Source organism: Myotis daubentonii, chromosome 18 (assembly GCF_963259705.1).
Source record: "Myotis daubentonii chromosome 18, mMyoDau2.1, whole genome shotgun sequence".
NCBI classification, from domain to species: domain Eukaryota; kingdom Metazoa; phylum Chordata; class Mammalia; order Chiroptera; family Vespertilionidae; genus Myotis; species Myotis daubentonii.
The window spans coordinates 21,995,336-22,020,857 of record NC_081857.1 but is presented as its reverse complement, the minus strand read 5'-3'; the positions used below and the strand labels follow the sequence as shown (position 1 = coordinate 22,020,857).

General features: G+C 39.3%; 1 protein-coding gene across 14 annotated transcripts in view; it reads right to left on the bottom strand.

Annotated features, from left to right (window-relative positions):
* The window catches only part of ABL2 (ABL proto-oncogene 2, non-receptor tyrosine kinase), a 120,643-nt gene extending 104,557 nt beyond the window's left edge, over positions 1-16,086 (bottom strand). For 5 of the 14 annotated variants that reach the window (XR_009449845.1, XR_009449846.1, XM_059674214.1 and 2 more), the window contains exon 1: positions 15,670-16,085. Coding sequence is in view for 9 of the 14 variants with exons in the window: in XM_059674214.1 (XP_059530197.1) it covers positions 15,670-15,826 (157 nt within the window). In the remaining 5 variants the exon portion in view is untranslated. Of the gene's footprint in view, positions 1-15,669 lie in introns of all 14 variants that reach the window. The other 9 variants (XM_059674216.1, XM_059674217.1, XM_059674203.1 and 6 more) reach the window with 2 other exon arrangements.
* Positions 16,087-25,522: the final 9,436 nt, after the last annotated feature.

Below are 25,522 nucleotides of genomic sequence, written 5' to 3'. Positions count from 1 at the left end.
TGTTGATTTGTAATATTAAAATATATAGAAATATCAATAATAAGAGAGAATCATTGATTGACTGCCTCTTGCATGCTCCTTACTGGGGATTAAGGCTGCAACCTCGGCATGTGCCCTAACCAGTAATTGAACCACCTCCTGGTTCATAGGTAAACACTCAACCACTGAGCAACATTGGCCGGACAATATTGTATTTCTCTTTGTCTCTCCCAGTCTGTATACTATTGTTAACATTCATTTTATTTCATATGTTTCTTTGTGGGGGATAGATGTAGACAACTGTTTAAATCTTTTATTCTACAACAAATTTCTCAAAAAAAAGGAATAACTTTACAAAACAATTATATTTAACAGAAATTATACAATTGCTAAATATACTTTTGAGCTTAGCCAGTCTTTAATATTGGTTTCTCTTGTTAGTTCCTTTTGTGATGAAAAGGCATTATTTGTTTTTCTTATAATAATAAAAAGTGCTTATTTGACTTTGCTGATCCTTTTCCTAGCATGAAAAATGCATCTCTCTACTGGAGGCTCCCAATTAAATGTCAGCTTTTGCAGCATCTCCTTTTCCTTGGTATATCAGCATATAAGCTCTTGAACTCTATACAATTTATTGTTTTTTTCACTATCTGATGAAGTCTTCCTTCTACAAAAGAAGAAATGCCACCTCTAAATTGTAGAAAGAATAGTTTATACCACATGAGGAAAAATATATTTTGATTCAGTCAGTTCATTCAAATGCCTACTTCACTAGAGAGAAAAATAATGCTAATGTGGTATTCATTAAACATGTATTATTTTTTTAAAATGTTATTGGCTATATAAGAATATTCAAAAAGGTATACATTTCTGTCTTGAAAAGGTAAACTTTTGATTGCCATTTTGATATGGTTCCTTTCCTTAAAATTTCCTGCATAATATTTAATATCTATTACAAACTTGAATTATAAGGCATCAAGAAAAAGTATAATTTCCTGTAAAATTATTAATTCATTGGACAGTAATTTTAAAGTTTAATAGAAACTTATTCAATTAAATTCAGTCCATGACAGAAGATATTGCTTTCATACTTCAAATTTTATTATGTTAATATATACATAATTCATTTGATAATATGATTTTATTAAATTCTCTATTTTCTATGAAAGGAAAAATTTGTTATTGAGTTTCTCATAGATACTAGATCAAAGGTTTTCTCACTTATTTACGATTAGTTTTCCTTCAAAGTTCTGTTATTATTCCTAAGATTTAAAAAGCATAAATGCATTTTCAAAGTTTACAAATGCAAGTGGCAGAACTTAAATTCAAATCAAGTGTGTTCAAATGCAAAGCCTCATGCATTTGCCATTAATATATGTCACATATTTTATAGAGTGATATATATATATATATACATATATTACTATTAAAATAATAAAAACAAGTTTCTATTAAAATGTATATTGCTCATGTATATTTACCCATAAATCACTAGTGGTTAAATCTCAGAAGGAAGACAGGAATGGATGGGTGGAAGGAGATCAACCAAAGAACTTATATGCATATATGCATAACCCATGGACACAGCAATAATGTGGTGAATAGTGGGGTCAAGGGTGGGCTAGAAGGGATCAATGGGGAAGGAAAGGGGACATATGTAATACTGTCAACAATCAAGATAAAACAAACAAACAAACAAACAAAAATATTATGGAGAAAATGCTATTAAATGAAAAGAGTCAAGTGCCATAAGCATGTATATTGTGTTACTTTTTATTTAAGAAATGGAAAAATAATGGACATAGTAATTTACTATTAAAAATAAATAAATAAATTCACCTACCTCTCAAAAAAAAAAAAAAAAAAAAAAAAAATAAAGTACAGAACCTTACCAGATAGCCTGACAATAAGATCTAATTTCATGAAACTAGGACCTTAGACAGAAGTTTCTCAGTCACAAATAAAGAGCTTTCTTTTCTTCTATCCTACAGCTCCCAAACTAACTTCTAATTTTAGTTATTCTATCTACTACCCTATTAAGACAAACTTAAACAAAAAAAATAACACCAACCCATTGAATGTTTCCATGTAGAGGCTTTATATGAGCATGGTGGATTCCACTTATCAATTTATCTGATCCACTGTTTTGTTGGGATCCCCAAGACCATTCCCAAATTCTATGATTCCCTAGGGCAGTGGTCGGCAAACTGTGGCTCACGAGCCACATGCGGCTCTTTGGCCCCTTGAGTGTGGCTCTTCCACAAACTACCGACTTCTGTGCATGGGCCACGAAGTTTCAATCGCACTGTACATGCACGCCCGCATGTGGTATTTTGTGAAAAAGCCACACTCAAGGGGCCAAAGAGCCGCAGTTTGCCGATCACTGCCCTAGGGGTACTCAGAGGAGTCAGCACATAGTCATACTCATAGTGATTTATTAAAGCAAAAAGATACAAAGCAAAATCAACAAAGGGAAAATGCAGATAGGACAAAGTCTGGAGGAAACCAGGTGCAAGCTTCCAAGTGTCTTCTCCCAGGGGATTCGCACAGGACACTTAACTCCCCCAGCAATGAGTTATAAGACATGTAAAATGTTTTGTTTACAGAGTAAGCTCATTAGAGATTCAGTACCCAGGGTTTTTCTTGGGGGCTGGTCATAGAGGCACCCTCTGCCTACCACGTACCAATATACCAGGTTCCCAGGAAGAAAGCAAGTGGTCAGCATAAGCCACATGGTTTGTACCGTTTAGGCACAGTAAGCCATTCTTCTCAGTTCTGGGAATCGTGTGGACCCTTACAAAATCCAAGTTCCCACATACCAGCTAAGGGCCAACCTTGTAAGCAGGCCATTCTAAGGATACCAGACTCAAGCCAGCTATGTTAACTCTTCTCTGCACAACTGGGATGTTCCCTTTGGAAATGACATATTTTGTTTGGTTTAGAGCAATCCTTGTTTTCTATCCAAAATATGTCCCCATATCCTGTCATTTTAACTAAAATTTCTTTTCCTGCAATTTGTTGTAATGTATCAGATATTTATGCTCAATTTTTAAAACTTTTATAAGCCACAAATATACTAGATACATTATAATTAAATTCTGTATCTTTCCTGAAATAGAATACCTGTAAGAAAAAAGTCCTTATAAGACTTAAAGACAATAAAAATTTAATCTTAGCACACTGAGATAAATAGCATTTGATGCATTTTAATAGAGATTACCGATCATCTAAACTGTAACAGAATCAATAACTTTTACGAAGAAAAAAAGTGGGCCTCAATCCCATTAGATTTCTACATATTACCAGTTAATATGTTTATTTACAATTGGTCTGGGAGTGCTATCCTATATAATAAAAAGGTAATATGCAAACTGACCCTAACAGCAGAATGACTGGGAATGACTGGTCACTATAACACACATTGACCACCAGGGGGCAGACGCTCAATGCAGGAGATGCCCCCTAGTGGTCAGTGTGCTCCCACAGGGGTAGCTTTGCTCAGCCACAAGCCAGGCTAACAGCTGCCAGCACAGTGGTGGTGGTGGGAGCCTCTCCCGCCTCCTCAACAGCGCTAAGGATGTCCGACTGCAGCTTAGGCCTGCTCCCCGCTGGCAAGTGGACATCCCCCGAGAGCTGCCGGGCTGCCAGAGGGATGTATGACTGCCAGCTTGGGCCCGATCCCCCAGGGAGCGGGCCTAAGCCAGCAGGTGGACATACTCCTAGGGGTCCCAGACTGCAAGAGGGCATAGGCCAAGCTGAGGGACCCCCTGAGTGCACAAATTTTTGTGCACCAGGCCTCTAGTTCTTTTATAAATCACCACCTAAAAACTAGACAGTAAGCCCACGTTTCCTTCTTCTTGGAAAGAAATTAAACAACTCATGACATTTTAAAAGGAATAGAATATAACCTTGCTGTCCTCCTCCACATTTTTATTTTCAAGAGTTAATGCCTCAGCCCTAACCGGTTTGGCTTAGTGGATAGAGCGTCAGTCTGCGGACTAAAGGGTCCCAGGTTCGATTCCAGTCAAAGGCATGTACCTTGGTTGCAGGTTCATCCCCAGTTGGGGGTGTGCAGGAAGCAGCTGATTGATGTTTCTCTCTCATCGATGTTTCTAACTCTCTATCCCTCTCCCTTCCTCTCTGTAATAAAATATGTTTACAAAAAAGAGTTAATGCCTCAGAGTATGTTCTGTGTAAAAAAGATCATAAAGAAATTAACATCCTAGGAATATTTTAGTTTAACTTTTAAAAAAGATGGCTTTAAATAAGTTATACAAATATGTATTTTCTTAGTTTTGTTATATCAGCAAATTAAGCAATGCTAGACTATAAGTGAATTAGTGATTGATCTATACCCTGAAATAGTTGCTGAAATGTCTTTTTCCCTACAATTACTTGCATTTCTGTATGCCCTACCCTTAAGTAAATTTAGTATGAGCTCAGCAGAATGAAGAATACAGAAGTCTTCAAGAACTTAAACAGGAATAACAAAAATTGTAAGACTAAAGTATATAGATATTAAGTAGTGTGAGGAGGAGTAAATGCAAAAGAAGTTCTAAAAAGAGGGTCCAAAAAAAACCTTTCTCCTTTAAGATTACCAAGATACAAAATACATAAAGTAAAAAAAAAAAAAAAAAATTGTATGTTGCTTTGTTTACATTTTGGTTAACAATACAAATCATATGCATAAAAGAGGATTTAAAAGAATATACACCAGATTTTTTTAATATGTATTTATTGATTTTAGAGACAGAAACATCGATGAGGCCAAGCAGTACAATGACTCCTATCGATGGGAAATTAAGATTACACTTACAATTATTACAAAAATTATAAAGTGCCCACAAATAAGTTTAACAAGAGATGGCAAAAAAGAAAAAAATTTATCCAAAAACAATATGAAGAAAATGAAAAATCTTTTACTTATGGACATAAAAGATTTATTGAGATTAGCAAAGGGACATCATGATCTTGGATGTAAGGACACAATAATGCAACAGTGTCAATTCACCCCCAAAATTAACCTATAATTCAATACAATCACTATGAAAATTCCATTAACATTTCTAAATCTTGCCCTGGCCAAGTAGCTCAGTTGGTTAGAGCATCATAATGATATGACAAGATTGTGGGTTCATTCCCTCATCAGGGCACATATCAACCAATGAATGCATAAATAAGTGGAACAATGAATCAGTGTCTATGCCTCTCTCTCCCCACCTTCCTTACTCTAAAATCAATAAAAATAAATTAAAATAAAATAATATTTCTAAATCTTAACAACCCAATCCTAAGGATTTGTAGAAGATAGAACATGCAATAACATCCAAATAAATTTTGAACAAGAACACAATAATGGGGAGCTAACTAGATAAACATACATTTTAAGCTTATAATTATTATATAATTAAAATAATATGTTAACCAGGTGCAGGAAGCAATAAAGATCAATGTAACCATGAAGAGAGTTTTTTAAAGATCTGTAAACACTTGAGAATTTAACATATGAGAAATATGATTCTTCAAAGCTGTGGGAATTAATGAACTACTCACTAATCAGTGCAATGGAAAAGCATTTAAGTTTCTTCCAACCTCAAATTATATATATTTTATCTGAAATAAAAACTTCAGGCCGAACCGGTTTGGCTCAGTGGATAGAGCGTCGGCCTGCAGACTCAAGGGTCCCAGGTTCGATTCTGGTCAAGGGCATGTACGTTGGTTGCGGGCACATCCCCGGTAGGGGGTGTGCAGGAGGCAGCTGATCGATCTCTCTCATCGATGTTTCTGACTTTCTATCCCTCTCCCTTCTTCTCTGTAAAAAATCAATAAAATATATTTAAAAAAACAAAACAAAAAAAAAAAAACTTCAGATAGGTTCAAGTTGATAATATAAAAAATACAAGGAAAAAATAAGATCTTTTTAAATAATCTTATAAACAAATATTCATCAATAAAAAATGATTACTATCTAAACAAAATGGTTAAAATATATATCTAGAGCATGTAACACTATAAAGCTGTTGAAAGAATGAAAAATCTATTACATACTACCACAGGAAGGTCTTTCAGACATATAAGTACAAAAAACAAATTTGGGAGGAAAAATTTATAAATATAATGCCATTTATGAAATAAAAAGAGAAGTATTAATATGTACACACACACACACACATATATACACATACACACATACACACACACAGTTCTGAGGAAATACACATCAAGCCACGAACAGTTTCCTCTAATAAGGGAATATGGATTGAGGGTAGGAATACCAAAGGGGACTTTCATGTCTATTCCATATGCTTCTGTACTGATTTTTCTTTTACACTGAGATACCCCTTCAGATATTTTTATACAATTAAAAAAATGCAAATTTTGAAAATAATAAAAGTTACTGTAACAAAAACATTCATATATCAACCTTTCTTTCCTGTAAGAAACAGATGGATGATACTAATTGTGCCTGTTGGTGCTGCTAGTTTTAGGAAAACGTTTTCTTAGTAATAATCTGGAACCACAAAATGCTAAATTAAGTGGCAATCTTCAGTGCTAAGTATTGTTATTTTAATTTGCTGGAATCAGAATAGACAGAGGAGCATGTTAACAAAATTGTACATACTATGTATCACATTAAGCCACAGAACCTTTCTTTGACATTGGCCACATCAAGTGAAAGTTTTCTACACCCTCCTCGCCTTAGAAAGCAAACCAGGGAATATAAATTGCCTGGGCCTGCTGAGCTTTGTGTTCTGCTGGATCAAAAGCCAATACTGGCAAGAGCTCACTATGGAGGAGCCGGCAGTACCACCACCACAGAGTCAGCACATTTACTGCACCAAGCAAAGAATGGGGAAAAAACGCTCAGTATAGTTCTTATTTTTTAAGCAACCAAAATTAAATTTAGCATAGTATTATATTTAATGTGTATTAATCTATTTAAGTGGAATACTGAGGAAGTTTTCTAATTATAATTAGTATAATGACCACAATTTACATACTAAAATTATGCACTCAAACCAAAAGGGCAAAGATTATTAACCAAGAGTCATTGTACAAAATATCATACTCACAGACACACAAAACAAGACTAGTTTTTTTAACTGTCTCATGAGGATGTTCATCAACATCTAAGCAGCATCATTCTTTTGGACAGCAGTTCTATCATACCTAAAAATCCTCTCAGAGACATCTACATAGTCAATTACTATAAAATAAATGAATAAAGAACATAGAAAGTACTCTGGAGAGTTAAGCAAATTTTTTTTAAATTCTGCCATATTACTTCAAGAGGAAAAAAAAGTCTTTTAAGTTGCATATTGCAATATTAAACTAAATATACCACTTTAAGTAACTACATAGATTTCAACACAGGATCATTGAAGTACTTCATTTTTAACACTAACATTCTATAAAATAGTGCCATCCTAAAATTATTTATGTTTAGTCTCAAACACCATAGCATGCAAGCTGCTATATATGGATATTTTATACATCTGTGTGCACATCTGGATATAGAGAAAAAATAGTCACCTACACAGTTTTATCAAGGAAAACTGTTAACAATCAGACATATTGTCATTTAAGATGTTTTTAATCAATGACTATTTCAGAAATATATGAAAACATATAGGATAAAAAAAATTGTTCCACAATTATTCACACTTACTATGTGGCATATACCGTGTGTAAAGGACACAAGGTAAAAAAATTCTTACAACCTAGTATCTTAGAATCCAAGAGTCATTCACACAAATATTTGTGCAATTGGTACACAATATCATCAGTTAGTAATTTTCTAAAGACCCTCTACCAGTATGGTCTAATAAATCAACTACAAACATTAGAGGATATATAGAGATAATATTTTATACTTTCTTACACATTCATAGAGAAACATGGCTTTATTATATTCATGTTCTTATCATAGTAGCACAATATACTATCACTGATATCTGTTAAATCTTAATTTCTAAAAAGCAAAGAGAGTAAAAGTTGTAATCTACAACAAAGGGGGAGGATATGAAACCCTTCAAATAAGAATTAGTGACAGTAAACCTAGATTAAGACAGCAGTTCAATGTTACCATGAGATTCCAAATAGCCTTGTTAGTGCCTACTGCTCCCTTCATTAGACCACCCTATATAATAAAAGGGTAATATGTAAATTGACCCTAATGGCAGAATAATCAGAACGACCATTGGACCAGTCACATGAGGCACAGTGACCACCTTTCAGTCCCTTTACCTGGCTGGCAGGCTCCGATCACTTGATGGCAAATGGGGAACCAGGGTTGGGTGGCAGGGTATGCGGGCGGCACCAGGTCAAGGCCCCCATCCCCCCAGTCGCCCCCACACGGAGGGTGACCTGCGGCAGAGGCAGGGACGGCGAGCGGGTGGGAACAGCTGACCTCTCAGTCCCTTCCCCAGCTGTCAGACACTGACCACCCGCGAATGGGGAACCAGGGGTGGGTGGCAGCGGTGGGTGGGGCCAGGCCTAGGGACTGTACCCGTGCATGAATTTCGTGCACCGGGTTTCTAGTAATATCTAAGTCTGACTCTGTAGCCACAGAGTATACACACCTAACCCTGACCTACCATTCTGAAAACTTCAATACGGTCTCAAGAGAGATGGGGGGGGGGGAAGCCTAAGTATTTTTGCACACACACCCCAAAAGGTTAGGCACCATCCAACACCAAAACTATAGAATCACAAGTAGGTACCCTAATTCTTTTGGTCTCTATCAAATCTGTATCAATTTGGGCAAGTAGGGTTTTATGTGGTTTAAAAAACAAAAACAAAACAGAAATTAAGTACTTAGAACATGCCTGACACAGTACCCAATAGGTGCCATTTTTTTCTTCACCACTTCTTCCACGAACTGAGGCCCACCCTAACTGTGTCAACAGAACCCTATGTGCCCTACCTCACTTTTCCCTTATTTCAAGATTCTTTCAAAAGTGCATCTCTCAACAGACTTTCAACATATGAACCTTTAGAGATAAAAAGAAATGTTGAGGCCAAAGCAAAGACACATCATCTCTTCCTACCACCAAAATATGAGGTAAAACAGTGACACTAGTATATGTGTACACTAGACATGGGACACATGGACTTCAACCAGTTTTAGGTAGAAGAGAGTTAATACACAATGTTTTCAGACAACAGAGTCTCTGAATCCCTTTGACCCATTACTCATCTTAATCGCACGTCACCAATGGTTCTCAAAGTGTGACCCGCCCCCGCAACCAGCTGCATCAGCTATTCTGGAAATTTGTCAGAAACACAAATTTTTGAATCCCCTGAAACCTGAATCAAACTCAGAGAGTGAGACCCAGCAATCTGTCTTAACAAGCTCTCTACGCTAACGTTTTAAAGCAGTCCTTCTACATGATTTGGTGAAGTATCTACAGTGAAAACTCCAAATTTACTTATTCCAGAAGAAATGGTAAAATTGATGAGGTTAACATTCTTAAGTATTTTGAAATCTCATTTCCACAATATGATAAAAAGCTCATTTGATTTACAAAATCATGAACATAAAAAGTACCACTAAAACATGCTTTTAACAAAAACTATAATCAGAGTTAAAAATAATACAGGGAGGCCGAAGCCGGTTTGGCTCAGTGGATGGAGCGTCGGCCTGCGGACTGAGGGGTCGGTCCCGGGTTCGGTTCCGGTCAAGGGCATGTGCCTGGGTTGCGGGCATATCCCGGGTGGGAGATGTGCGGGAGGCAGCTGGTCGATGTTTCTCTCTCATCGATGTTTCTATCTCTCTAGCTCTCTCCCTTCCTCTCTGTAAAAAATCAATAAAATATATATTTTTAAAAAAATAATAATAATACAGGGAGGCACAAAAAGTCTAAAGGATGTCAGATGAAGGAGGTAACAATATACAAAGTCATTAAATATTAACTAGTAAACAAATGTGCCAGATTAGAATGAAATCTCTAAACTTTATATTTGCATTGGCCTGTGTCTCTGATTCAACTTCTCTGAATGAAGAAAAAACATCCTATGAAAAGAGTGAATGAAAAAGAACTATGGACTGTCCTCTAATTCAGCGGTCGAGTGGTCCGTGAGGTCCAAAAGGTTGGCAACCGCTGCTCTAATTGACACCCAAACCCCTAAGACAAGTCATGGTAAGAGGATAATATTTACCTTCAGAGGAATGTAGTACTAATGTAATTTCAGATTCTCCTATGATTCCAGATTCCCAAAATTTCCCTACCTTTTTGCTTCTGGAAGTCCTTTAATAACCAAGAGTCACTTAAGAGAAAAAGATTTAGAGATAGAAAACATACTTTAAAAGTAAATGCTAAGACAATTCTACACTTTAGCATGCCATCATGTTGATAATAGCAGTATCGTAAATAGAATACAAAACATTTTCATATATGACTCAATCTTCACAACCGTCTTGAGGAAAGTAACGACAACAACAAAACTGTTTATTGAGTACTTAGTGCCTGGCACTTCCGTTAAGAGCCTTACATAATTTTATTATTTAATTCAACAATCTGCTGAGGTTGGAGTTGTAAACCATTTACTAATGTCAGATACAAGGCAGGATTTGAATCTATGTTCTCTAAATATCCACAGTATGGCAAGATTTGGAGAAAAGGGCTTAGTTTCAGTCCGATAACTTAACAGCTAGGTGACCTTGAAAAGTCAGTTCTCTTAACTTTTTTTAATGTATTAAAATGAGAAGATTTGCCGAAACCGGTTTGGCTCAGTGGATAGAGCGTCGGCCTGCGGACTTTCATAAGAATAAGTGACCACAATACAAGGTCACCATAATTAAGATTCCCATGCAATTTAGCCTTCCCGTTCTTTTCTACAGTATCATGTTGAACCTGGGATGCCCATATCTTTCATGACTCAAAGATTAAAACATGAACTATAGATCCAAAATAAATAAACCAGACCACTCAAAATGATAAGTTAATTTAAGGGAAATTTTCTATTATTCAAAACTTCACAACTTAAGGTTAACTTTTAATAGTATTTTCAGTAAATGAGAGAAGTTTAAATGAAACCATTCAACTGTTGTAAGGTATGTCAGATATTAAAAAGAAAAGTATTTAACCCTAGATTACTTACTAGTCACAAAACATCAGCTCACCAAAAAGGTTCAATAACAGAGTTCAGAAAAGCCACACAGTACTCATCTCTTTCATACCAAAAACAGCCCTATTATTTTTATTCCTTCTAAATTGCATTCACAAAATTCACAAAAATTGCAAGGCAAATTATTTTAACAACTTATATATATATTAACAATAAAAAATACCATTCTCGCCCTAACTGGTTTGGCTCAGCGGATAGAGCAGAGCGTCCCCATGAGGACTGAAGGGTCCCAGGTTCGGCACATCCCCAGTAGGGGGCGTGCAAGAGGCAGCTGAATCGATGTTTCTCTCTCATCGATGTTTCTAACTCTGTATCTCTCTCCCTCTCCCTTCCTCTCTGTAAAAAATCAATAAAATATATTTTTAAAAAATACCATTCTCATTTTCAATAAGAAAATACCATTTCTTTCTACAGAAGAAAAATCATGGACTCTGATAAAACATTTCTATAACATGTACATGTTTACTGATCAACTACATACAATATTTGATCCACTGTAAACCTATAGGTAAACTCGATAGCTTGTCAGACTTAACTTTCATATATAAAATTGTGTGCAAATACCTCAATACTGAAACTCAAGACAGTGATTTGTATACTAGTTCTAGATCTAGATTTTTGTGTGTAAATATCAAATGATACGTCCACTGAGGAATTTTTAATCTAATTCATTTATTCATTCAATACCGAATCTACTACATATTTCTAAGCAGTGGTTCTCAACTGAGGGCAACTGTGCCCCCCAGGGGGCATTTAGCAATGCCTGAAAATGTTTCTGGTTGTCACAATTGGAGGGGAGAGGAAGTTGTTGCCAGAAAGGTATGCTACAGACATCTACTAAGTAGAGGCCAGGGATGTGGGTAAACATCTTATAAAAAGCACAGGCCAGCCCCCCACAACAAAGAATTATCCACCCCAAAATGTCAATAATGCCAAGGTTAAGAAACTCACCTAAGTAAAAGTTTGTAAACACCCATCTGTCTAAGAATAACACTCGTTTCACCTCTGTTTACTATATTATTTGCTAATTTCCTTATTTTCATACTAGTCTTTGGCAACAAGCTTACCCTATTCCCATCCTTTCAATCAGTGTCTAACTTCCAAACCTGTCAACAAAAAATCACCATCTCAGCCAATGTCAAAACCTTATCATCTTTGCCTCATCTCTATTTTTAATAATGGTAGAAATGGTAGCAGCTAAGACATACTGAGCTCTTCACTGTGTGCAAGGCACTATTCTACGTGCCTCATAGATATTAACTCATTAAATCTAGGTTTAAGTACTAAGTACTCTTTATTAGGCCCATTTTACAAATGGAGAATCCAAGGCACAAAAGGTTAAATACTTTGCCCAAGGTCACACAGATAATAAGCAGCTGAGCCAAGTTTTAAATCCAGGCAGCATGGCTCCAGAATTCATGCCCTTAGTAAATATTCCAAAGTGATCTCTCCTATTTCACCCTCTATGTCAAATCATTAAGTTATTTAAGTTCCACAAGGACAGGGACTCATTCACAGCAACATCCCCTGGGCCCAGTACATAACAGATGCTCAAAAAAATTTTGTTTGTTAAATGAATGAAATATCCCTCCTATTTCCTCTGCCTCCACTCAAGGCCAGTCTTTGAGCATTTCATACTTGGGTTTGTTGCGGTATCCTATAAAACAGCCAATCAGGTAAATTGATATAAACTCCTTTCCCACATTTTCCATAACCAGAGCCCATCCAACGTATCCCAAGTTTTCTTCCCACTGCTTCTCAATTAAAATAATAAAATCTTAAGAGTCAGAAGGTACCTTAGCAATCATCTGGTCCAACATTTTTAAGATTAAAAAACCAAAGACGGTAATTGACTAAATCACCTAGCCAGGTGTAGCGAGGACGAAGACTTGATTCTTGCCATTTCTGCTCTACTATTCACTCCTGGAGTATTTGCTTAACTCCTGACAGTTGTGTCCTCACTATCCCATCAACAAATTATGTTTGTTTCCATTGTCCAAGCTTCATTTGTTTCTCCTGACCAGCCTGCCCTCATCTTCTTGCTCCAGAAGTCCAACTCCCATCCATCCTTCAAAATCTCTTCCTATTCCATTCTTCATGACTTCCTCATTCTCTGAAAATCTTATGTCCTGAAGATGCTAGAGCAGTGGTTCTCAACCTTCTGGCCCTTTAAATATAGTTCCTCATGTTGTGATCCAACCATAAAATTATTTTCATTGCTACTTCATAACAGTAATGTTGCTACTGTTATTAATCGTAATGTAAATATCTGATATGCAGGATGGTCTTAGGCGACCCCTGTGAAAGGGTCGTTCGACCGCCAAAGGGGTCGCGACCCACAGGTTGAGAACCGCTGTGCTAGAGGAAGAGGATCACTGTTGTCTACTGGGCCAAGTTAACCCACATTAACACTTTCCACAAAGCAAAGCTACGTGGATTTCTTCCCTGAAGACTATTCACCCACTCTTGCTTCCTGTGTTCTATTATATATATATACACACATACACACACATATATATACTGTATATAAATATATATATATAATTATTGATTTCAGAGAGAAAAGGACAGGGAGAGGGAGACAGAAACACCAATGATGAGAATCATTGATCGGTTGCCTCCTGCATGCCCCCAACTAGGGATCCAGCCTGCAACCTGGACATGTGCCCTAGACCAGAATCAAACCCAGGACCCTTCAGTATGCAGGCCGACACTCTATCCACTGGACCAAACCAGCTAGGGCTACCTGTGTTTTAGGAAGTGATTTCAATAAAGAATAAGCCATATAACACCTTCGTAACATGTTCACTCACATCCCTGGAAGAAAAACTCACTCACATCTTTAATCAGGGGTCCTCAAACTACGGCCCGCGGGGCCACATGCAAATACATATATTGTATTTGTTCCCGTTTTGTTTTTTTACTTCAAAATAAGATATGTGCAGTGTGCATAGGAATTTGTTCATAGTTTTTTTTTAAACTATAGTCGGCCCTCCAACGGTCTGAGGGACAGTGAACTGGCCCCCTGTTTAAAAAGTTTGAGGACCCCTGTCTTTAATAGTAGACATGTAATTCTTGAATGGCCCCAAATCCCTTATATCTCCTCCACTTAGGAACAACTCAGCTTGTTCACAAAGTCCAAACCCAGAATTCTCTGAATGCAACTCACCTAGCAGCCACAGCTTCCTGAGTTCATCTTTTTCTTTGCTTTACTTCCTCCAAAACTCCAGTTCTAAGGAACAGTTCACACTTCCTTTCTTCCCCCACCCCCATTCCCTAGACGGTGCAGTACAGAACATCTTTTATCCTGTATTATTTTCTATAGGCCTCTTCAGGGAGAGTCCAGTTTGCTACCGCTCATCCAACCTCAACTATCCCCTCCTTTATATAGAGGTCATATCTATGTCTTCAGCTTCTCTCAGGTCTCAGGAGATCTAAACCTCATGAAGGTCAATTTTGTGTTTTTTTCCCTCCCTTCTCCACTCTCCCTTCCTCTAAAAAATCAGTCTCAAAAGTGGTGTGGGTGGGAGCAGCTCAGAGGAAGTGCAAAAGAATCCACTGGGCTGCAGGAAAAGATACATATTAGAACTTAATTTATTATACTTAGTGCTGTTCATTTCATGCTTTCTTAAATTCTATTTCTGTGTACATTATAAGTTGCATACATATTAACACAGTTCAGACAAATATAAAATTTAAAAGATACATTAATACCTGAGGTTTATGCTCTTTTACTGATAAAAGTGTATGATCAGGAGACAACTATTCTAAAAATACCTTGGTAACCAGAGTAATAGGTTCCAGACTACAGAGAGGAAATACGTGTGAATACATGCACACCCGATAGAAAGAAAAACTTGTTCGTATCCAAAATCTTAACCATGCCCACCAACGTCCTCTAACCCCTACCAGCCATCTCAGGATTCTATCCTACCTACTTAAAAGAGCAGAAGAGAGGTAAGCCCTTCATTTCCAGTTTTTGTTTTGGGGGGTTGTTTTTTTCTTGGGGGGGGGGCGGTAATCAAAAAGTGCTAAGATACACCCCTTATCTCTCCCACGGGCGGGCATTGCCCACTGTCCTGGCACTGCACATTGCCTGACTTACGAATAGACTTTCCACGCCACTGGCTCCCGAGATTCCGTGGCTCTTTCCCCATCCCTTTAAGACACAACTCCCGTTCTCTTCGCTAACGATCGATTGATACCAACACCCCCAGGACGGAGCTCACGCCTCCCCTCCCCTGGCGGCACTACCCACCACGCCCTCCTCCCCGAGCCGCGCAGCCCGGTCCCAGGACGGAGGGCAGCCCGTCCGCGGTCCCCGAGACCACGGCTCTCGCCCCCGCCCCCGCCCCCGGCACTGCCAGCCGGGCTGGAGACGGGAGGGGGAGGGGTGTGCCTCGCCTCCCGTGACGGGCCCAGATGGCAGCCGATTCCGCCCCCACGCCCGGGCACCCTTCCACCGCGCGACCCCCTCAGGCTGCCCGTCCGCCGCCCACCCCGCCCCAAGCCCGCCCGCGGCCTCCCGGCGCCCTCACGCCGGCCCCCGGGCACACTCACCGTGCTGGGTGAAGATATTGAAGCCGGCCTCCGTGGTGCGCCCCGCCAGGTCCCGCCGGCGGCCGGAGGGCCTGGCCGCACTGCTGCCCCGGCTCCCGCGGGGCTGCGTCTGCTGAAGCCCGGGAGCCTCCCCGACGCGGCCCACCTGCTGCCCCATCCCGGCGCTCGCCAACTCCCGCGCCCCCGCCGACCCCCGGTCACATTCCTCCTCGGCTCCGGCCTCGGGCTCCTGGGGTTGCTTCGGCCTCCGTGCCAGTCCTGGCCCCGGCCCTGGGGAGCCGGGTGGCCGGCGGCTCCGCACCCGCACTCCTCACGCTGCCTCTCGGCGACTCACAGACCCTCCTTCCCCCTCCTCCTCCCGCGGCTCCGCGTCCCCAGCGCCGCCGCCGCCATCTTTAAACCACCGAGCTCTGGGAAAGCGTGGAGCAGAGCGTCTCCCGCCCCCCCCCCCAACCAGTCACCTCCGCTACTCTGAGGGCGGGCTTCGCGCCGGCCCCGCCCCCTGCGCAGGCCCCACCCCCCCTGCTCAGGCCCCGCCCCCGGTGGGAGCCCCAGTGCCCACCTCGCTAGCACGTCCGCTGCCCGGTCAAGGTCTTTCGGACCTTCGGTCCCTTCCCCGCATCTCGGACTCCCACGTTCCGCTCCACACGCGACCGCCTTTGGTGGTCGGTGGGTGTCAAGCCCTCCCTGTCCCACCTCCACCTGCCACATGAATCCGCCCAGCGATGCGCCCCGGGTGCACCGCGCCTTAGCAGGCACAGCTGGGAGAGACAAGCACAGGGCAGGAGGTGGTTGCCGTCCAGGTGAGGATACCTAAAATGCTCGGGAGGATCTCTGTACACACCCTTGTCAGCAGCAGGCCTAGGGTCAAAATCAGCCAAAATGTGCATGAAGATAGTAAAGAGGTACATTATTGTTTCATTGTGATTTTTATTTTTTTTTGGAAATTATTTCATGATGGTAAATTGCACTCGGCTGGCTCGGTTGTCTGCACTCTACAGACTCAGGGGAGAAGCAGTTGTGGCCCCACTCCTCGTATTATGTTACCATGAATTCCTCTTGACCTCCTTTACCACCTAACCACATGTGTGTTTCTGTTACCCTCACAATGCTTGACAGTCAAGCTAATCTTCCCACTGGCGTGCTTTATAAACCTGGCACGTGGTCAGGTCTTCTTTTGATGACAAAGGGGGACAAAAATCTATCTTTAACTCTGTTTTCTGAGTCAGGACTTACTCACCCTTAATTTATATTATCTAAAGAGGGTGACTCAAGCAGAAAAGTGTGTTTATACGCACACACAATACATATTTATGTGTGCAGATATTCACTTATCCCCCCACTACACATTCTTGCATCTTAATATTGATCCAGCTTTTTAAATTTTCAAAGAATTGGATAATTATCTTCCTTTGGCTTTTCTATTTCCTTTATAAAAAGTATCAGTTATTGAGGGTATCCCACTGAAAATTTGCTTAAAATGAAAGCAGAGAGGATGGATGCCATGGTAAAGAAGCAACAAAACAATCACTGGGAAGATAGGTTTAGGAGAAAGAGGTAACTGCTGGTCTCCTTTACGTGTCTTTACATGTCTTAAAAGCCTGACCTTAGATGAACCATCCCTGACATTGATACTCACTATTATAAGAGCACTATGAAATTATTCCATTGCCATCCAGGCTGTGGCCAGAAATAACAGAAACTGCCCCCCAAAACGGGAACAAAACCACTATGCTTTAACACTGAATAGAATATGAATTTTCTATTTGGATCAAAGTTTTCCTGTGTTTAAAATACCACACACACGCCCCCTTTTAATTCTCAAAGTGTTTGCAACCGCTGAAAAAAATATCATTCACGAGGAATAAAAGTGGTCACAGAGCAAAATGTTGGGGTTTTTGTTTCATTTGTATTATCTTAGAAAATTCAATTTGGGGGTATCAGTCTGGCTTCTCTGCTAATGTTATATAATGTAATATGCATATAGTATAGCACAGTGGTTAGGGGTAGGAACTCCCACGCTTACACTGCTTGAGTTCAAAAGTGTGTTTATACTTATTAGCTATTTGTTCTTGGGCAAATAACCTTTTTATGCATCAGTTCCTCATCTTTGAGGTGATGATAATAACAACAGTACTTACCTTATAGTGCTCTTGTGAGAATTAAATTAGTTAATATATATAAAGCACTTAAAAGAATATTGGGCATGTAAGTGTCATACAAGCACTTACTATTCATACCAAAAAAAAATATAATGTTTTCAGAAGTCCATCAACTTTTCCAAGTCTAATTTCTTCAAGTGATATAAACTTAGATCATGGAACAAATTCTACAGTATTTATTCAGGTGAGCCACCACCACCACCACCACCACCTACCACTTTAAATTTAACTAAAAACAAAAACACCCGTCAACCAATAAAAACATGTGGAATCATATGTCACTTTATTAGTCATTCCTACCTGGTTATCACCAGCTACCTCCACATGTGAACAATTACATAAGACCTTTGTTTTTCATATGAAAAATTCCTCTGTCATTGATTCTTAAGATCCTATCTAGGCTAAAACAAGAATATCTTGTAAGTAGAGACTTAGAATACATGCACTATCTTGTAGATGTTTTCCATTCTTTCATTTTCAACGTGAGATGGGAACTTTCAGAAAGGGAGTTGGGGAGAAACAAAGTTAGGGAAACTATTTCATCTCAACATAACCAAGCCAAAATGAATTGCCGGAGAATTACACTTTAACATTCAAAACAATCCCAAAACATAAACTTAATTGAGGGCAGCTGTGAGCTTCCATCAGGGGCAGAAAGCATGTGTGTGTGGGGGGGGGGGGGGGCGGGGAGAGTAGCAGGGATGGTGCGCAGTAGTGCAGGAACAGCCTCACCTGTATGATGGCCAGGGAACTGGCATGGAAGATCAGACACAGCACCAACACCAACCGGCACACTGAAGACACAGATGCTCATCATCTCGATCTTCTCCAGAAGCAATGCCACTATTTCCAGAAGCAAGAAGAGTGTGAGCCATGCTTCACTGATCCTTGTCTTCACCAGCCTGCATTTCCAGGCTCTTGCTACAGTCTTACATTATCTCCCATATCTACCTCTTTCCCTGCATCTGTATGGACACAGTGTTCATTTGGACTCAAGTCATCCCTCTGCTGGATTCGCCTGCTACTAGCCTTTTCCTCCCAGGTTCCAAACCTTTAGCACCAGCAATGTATTAAAACAGAAATATTTCTTCCTCTCATTGCTTTGACCATGCTCCCCTCCCCTCCATTATATACAATGTCTAAGTTTTTCATCTAATGTTTCAAAATTATTTTCCAGGACACCCTGGATTATGATTGCCTAGTGTTCATCATCTCCTGTTCCTCAAACCCATATCCCTTCTATGACAGGTATATATACATCCAATTAGCCTCTTACTGGGATGTCTTCTTTTTTAGCTATGACTTTCACAATAATCACATTATCCCCAGTATGGCTCCTGAGTGATTCCCCTTATGGTACTTAGGATTCTACTCAGATCCTGCCTCCTTCATAAGAAAATCTCAGATTTATACATAGAGATATAACAGTTTTCCCTGGTCTCTATTCTGTTCATACCTACAATAAGCATAGCTGATAACAATTCTTTGCCTATAAAATTCAGTTACCTTCCTCTACATCCCCCAAATGTGTTTAATTTTGACAGGTGGCTCAGAGTCATGGGGTTGGAAAGAATTTTAGAGGTCATCTAGGCAAATCTCCTGGAATTCCCTCTATAATAACTCCAGTGAGGGAGCCCATTTATTTTAAAACATTCTAATTCTTAAAAAGTTCTTCCTAAAGATACACTGACACATGCCTCCCTGAAATTTCCACCTGTTTCACCCCTGGTCCTAGTTGTCCCCAGTAGCTACACAAAGCAAACCTAACCTTTCTTCTACACAACAGCCCTTCAAATATCTGAGAGTTGTCATATTTCCCTAAACCTTTTATTTTACTTGCATACATGAATGTTTTTGTATGATTATGTTTATGTCTGTCTATATTATCTACATGTTTATGTTTATGTCGATAATTGAAACTAAAAAAAGTCATTGTATATGTAGTTTTCTTTCTCCCTTTTCCAGCTTTATTGAGCTATAATTGAAATACAGCATTGTTTAAGGTGTTGATTTGATACACTTATATATTACACAGTGATTATCACCATATCCTTAGCTAATATCTACATTACCTCACATAATTGCTATTTTTTTTAACAGTAAACAATACTCACATTTTTTATTCCAAAGTAGGTTTTTTTACAGGACCATGGTTCTTCTGCCCCTACAAAAACATTTTTTTAATTTATCTTTATTGTTGAAAGTATTACAGATATCCCCTTTGTTTGTTTGTTTGTTTTTCCCATTGACCCCTGTCCCCACCCCCTATTTCTTTTTTGTGGTGAGAGCATTTAAGATCTACTCTTAGCAAATCTCAAGTATATAATATAATATTATTAGCTATATCATCATGCTATACAACAGATCCCCGGAACTTATTCAGCTTATAACTGGAAGTTTGTATCCTTGAACCATATCTCCCCATTTCTTTCACCCCCAGCCCCTGCTAACCATCATTTTCTCACAAATGGCAGAATTGCCTCCCTTCTCATGGCTGAATAATATTCCATGGTATATATGTACCACATCTTCTTTATTCATTCTTTTAAGCTGTTTGTGCATGCAGTACTTTGAATTTTGTTTATGTGTGGTTTGTCTCTGCATTGTTGTTGCATTAAATCTTTCAAGGCCTATAGAGTGCTAAATACAGTTCCATTTACAGAAGCACACTTTAAAAGTTTTTTTGGATGACAATCAAGAGGAGGAAGATGACTCTTATCTGGCTGGGATAGAATAAGTCATTCTCTTTGAAGATAAGGAGATGGATTAAATGACCTCTTATTGTTCCTCTTAACTCCCATGGGTCTATGATTCAATATTTCTTCGATTAAAACCTTTATAAATTATTAAGAGACTACTTCAAATTGGCAGAGTGCTATATAAATGTCACTAGTAGCGATAATAACATCTATTCATTTTAAGTTAATAAATTAGTACTCATCCCTTTCCTATGGTAATAATGAAACAGCCGATTAAACAACCCATTTAACATGTAGCCCATCACTACAGTGTAATGGAAATAGGCCTGGTTTAGAATTTATGTGAAATGGGGTTGTTTCTGTTATCTATTGCTGCATAACCAACTACGTACCCCAAAACATAGTGGCTTAAAACAACAGTGCTGTATGACTTCTTGCAATTCTATGGGTTGGCCAGCCAATTCTGCTGAGCTCACCTAAGCTCCCTCATGTAACAGCAGTCAGCTGGAGGGTCAGCTGAGCTGGATGGAAGGTTCACAATGGCCTCCTATCAGGCAGTTGGTGCTGCTATAAGTTAGCATCTTGGCTCTCCTCCATATGGCCTCTTGTTATGGGCTGAATTGTGTGCACCCCATCTCTTCCAATTCTTATGTCAAAGCTCTAGCCCCTACTACCTCACAATATGACTCTATTTGAAGATGTGATTAGATTAAAATTAGGGTGAGTCCTGAACCAATGTGACCGGTGTCCTTAGAAGAAGAGGAAGTTTGGACACAAACACACACAGAAGGAAGATCACGTGAAGACACAGAAGCAAGCCATCTACAAACCAAAGAGAGGTCTCAGAAGAAACTAACCCTGCCGACACCTTGATCTCAGAGTTCAACCTCAAGAACTCTGAGAAAATAAATCTCTGTTGTCTAACTTACCCAGTCTGTGGTATTTCGTTATGGCAGCACTAGTAAACTAATGCAAACAATCTAACCTACTGCAGAATGAGCAGGTATATTAGTTTATTGGTATGTTAGGGAGACTTAAACAATAGGAACGTATTTACTCACAGTTCTGGAGGCTAGAACTCCAAGATCATGGTGTCAGCAGGATTGATTCCTTCTGAGGGCTGTGAGGAAGAAACTGACCTTTGCCTCTCCTAGCTTCTGGTGTTGGCTGATAATGTTTGGTGTTCTTTGGTGCGTAGATGCATCACTCCTACCTCTGCCTTCATCTTCACATGGTGTCCTCCCAGTGTGTGTGTGACTCTGTCTAAATTTCCTCTTTTTATAAGGACATCAGTCATATTGGATTAGGGTCTGCCTGATGACCTGATTTTAACCTAATCACCCTGTAAAGGTCATGTTGCTAAATAAAGTCATATTATGAAGTACTAGGGGTTAAGACTTCAACATACGAATTTGGGGAAACAAATTCAGCCCATAAAACTGAGCTTTCTTATGGCATGGTGATCTCTATGTTCTTTTTTAAATAATAAATTTTTATTTATTTCAGAAAGGAAGAGAGAGAGAGAGAAACATCAATGATGAGAGAGAATCATGGATCAGCTGCCTCCTGCACGCCTTGCACTGGAGGATAGAGTCTGCAACCCAGGCATGTGGCCTGACCAGGAATCAAACTGTGACTTCCTGGTTCACAGGCCGGTGCTCAACCACTGAGCCACACACTGGCAGGTCTCAGGATTCTAAGAGAGCAAGAGTAGAAGCTGCAAGACCTATTCAGGCCTAAGATCCAAGACTCTCGCAACATCATTTCTACTACATGCTATTAAGCAAAGCAAGTCACAAGGCCAGCCCAGATTTAAAGGATAGAGAAATAGCTCTACCTGGTTTGGCTCAGTGGATAGAGCGTCGACCTGCAGACTGAAAGGTCCCAGGTTTGATTCCAGTCAAGGGCACATGCCTGGGTTGCAGGCTTGACCCCCAGTAGAGGGTATGCAGGAGGCAGCCTATCAATGATTCTCTCTCATCATTGATGTTTCTATCTCTCTCTCCCTTCCTCTCTGAAATCAATAAAAATATCTATTTAAAAATAAAAAATAAAGGGTGGGGAAATAGACTCCACCTCTTAATAGAAGAACCAGGAAAATATTATAATCATATGTGTGTGTTTTTAATATTTTCTCATGATCATGTTTTCAATCTTCCACAGGATCTGATCCTTTATTATAAGAATTAACTAGTATAAGGCCTTGGGCTAATCATAAAAGCATAGATTCTTAGAAGAAGAAGGGGTGCATGCAGGAGGCAACCAATGGATGTCTCTCTCAAATTGATGTTTCTCTCTCTGTCTGTCTTTCCTCTCCCTTCCAATCTCTCTGAAAATCAATGGGAAGATATCCTTGGATGAGGATTATAAAAAAAACCAAAACTATAAGAAAATAAATAAGTAAATATGAGAAAAGCAAATAAAAGTAGGTTTACAGCTGTGAGTACATGAAACAGCTTATTCTTATGTTATTATTATTGTATTATTTTTCATACAAATCACTGTAAACTTTTACTTACCCCTGTGTATTCAAGATGATCCAGGTTTCTGTTACAGATACAGCAAAGGAGAAAATGATCTAATAAAATAGGAAACCGTGAGTCCATACTGATATAAATTCATATGTAAATAATCTGAAGGTTTGTTAAGTCACGAGTTGTGCACATATTACAATGTACCCCCCTAAATACTTATTAATCAGTACTGTACAATGGAGAAGACTGACAGATACCATTTTAATCAAGTGATCAAAATCACCATGGGACTAATCAAAATTGAGCTCTAGCTGATTGGTTGCAATGAAAAAAAAAACATGGATTCCTTACCAAAAAGGAGTAACTGGAACTAATCATTAGGAAGAACTGGAAACCCAAAATGAGAGACATTCCACAAAATAACTATTTTGTTCTCTTGACGTCAAGGAAAGACTGGGAACCATTTCAGAGTGAAAGGGATTAAATAGTTATGACAACCAAAGACAACACAGAGTCCTGGACAGATCTGTTTAATCAGGTCCTGGACATTTTGTAAAACTTGAGCAGAGTCTGAAGTAGAAGGTACCAATGTATGCGTGCTGGTTCTTGTTTTAATGATTGTATTGTGATTATACAGGAGCATGATTATAGAGAACGCACACTAACTTACTAAGGAATAATGGCACATTATATTGGCAACTTATTCTCAAATAGTTCAAATACCTCACCAAAAAAGTCAAGTATACAGGTCTATGATATTCCCCTCATTGATAATCTTATAATCCTATCAAGAAATGAAACAAGGCTACTTTAGAATGACTTATTTTTATTTTGTTTTTAAAAATACATTTTTATTGATTTTTAGAGAGAGGGGGGGGAAGGGAGAGGGAGAGTTAGAAATATTGATTGGTTGCCTCCCACACACCCCCTACTGAGGATCAAGCTGTAACCCCGGAATCAAACCAGGTACCTCTGGGGTGCATGGAACGATGCTCAACCAACTGAGCGACACTGTCTAGGTTAGAATGATTTGTTTTTAAATTAACACTGGTCGCCTGTCTTAAGTGGTGACTGCTTTTTTGGATATATGCTGACAGTGATCTACCAATTAGCTTTAGGTTAGAGATTGATCTTGCAGTCTCAAAGGGACATATTTCTGAAAATGGATCATTGCCAGTCTCTTTGCTCATATGTCTCTGTTATTTTAAGGGGTCGCCACCAGTGCTAGAGTGACCAGCCTTCCCAGTTTGCCAGAGACTGTTCCTGTTTGGGCACTGGGAAATCCCTCACCTGAACGTGAGAAGTCCCAGTTTCTGCACTGTGCCATAGGTCAGGGGAAAGGCGCAAAAGCCATGTGGCAGCTCACAAAAATAGCGGCTGAAAGCAACACTCTTTTTAGTTTTAAATGGCGCGGACACAAATTATCCGCCTTTTGGTTACCATTTTTCCCCCCTGAGGCTGATGTTGACAACCTTGATTGTCAGTTCACAGAAAGGAATCGTCCATTGCACACGTTAAAGTGAGCAATTTAGGTGCCTTGTAACAACCAGTGTTTTGGTTTTGTCTGTGGGTTAATTATTGTGCTTTGCATCAAGATAGTGCTAGTTTAATTTTTAACATTGTGAATATTGTGACCATATTTCCTAAGAATGCAGATAATGAAAAAGAACAATTACTATACCTACACCAGCATGACCTACATATCATTGAAAAAGAAAGCTAAACAACTGTGTTATGTTCATGAGAGGGTGATAAGTAAATAACCAAAACAAACCAGACTGCACAATTTGTAAAAGAGAACTGGGGATTGAACATGGTGAAGGGGAAGTGAAAGCACTGACATTGAGGATCTCACAAATCCAGGATGAGAAAAGCAAGCACTTCTAAAGCAATCAGCTGATAGTTGTGGGTGTTTGCTGTGTTCCCTGTGAGAGACACTAAAACCAGCAGATAACTGTGTGTGATTACAAGAGCTGTCACAACTGTTGAGACACAAATTCAGTTAACATTTTAAGTGGCAGCTCAAAGCTTTTACATTCCAATTTGTTTATTTTGAAAAGAATTTGCGCAGAAAAGTTAAAAGAACAGCGTAATGAATGTATTCCTTCCACCTAGCTTCACCAACTGTCAACATCTTGCTACAGCTCTCTCTGTTTGTAAACACACTCTTCCTTTTTGCCAAAACATCTGAAAGTAGGTTTCAGACATCTTCCAACCTTACCCTTAAATGTCAGCCTGCATCTCCAAAGAACAGAAAACATTCCACCGCACAAGTATAATGCTCTAACTCAGTGGTTCTCAACCTTGGCTGCACATTAGAATCACCTGGGAATCTTTTTTTGCATTTCCGGAGGTTGAGGCCCAGAAATCAGGATTTTAAAAAGATTCCCAGGTGATTCTAATGTGCAGCCAAGGTTGAGAACCACTGCTCTAACGAGACTTAAGAAAATCAACATTAACTCAATGACATCAACCAACATTCAGTCCGCATTCAAATTTCCCCAGTTGTCCACCTCTC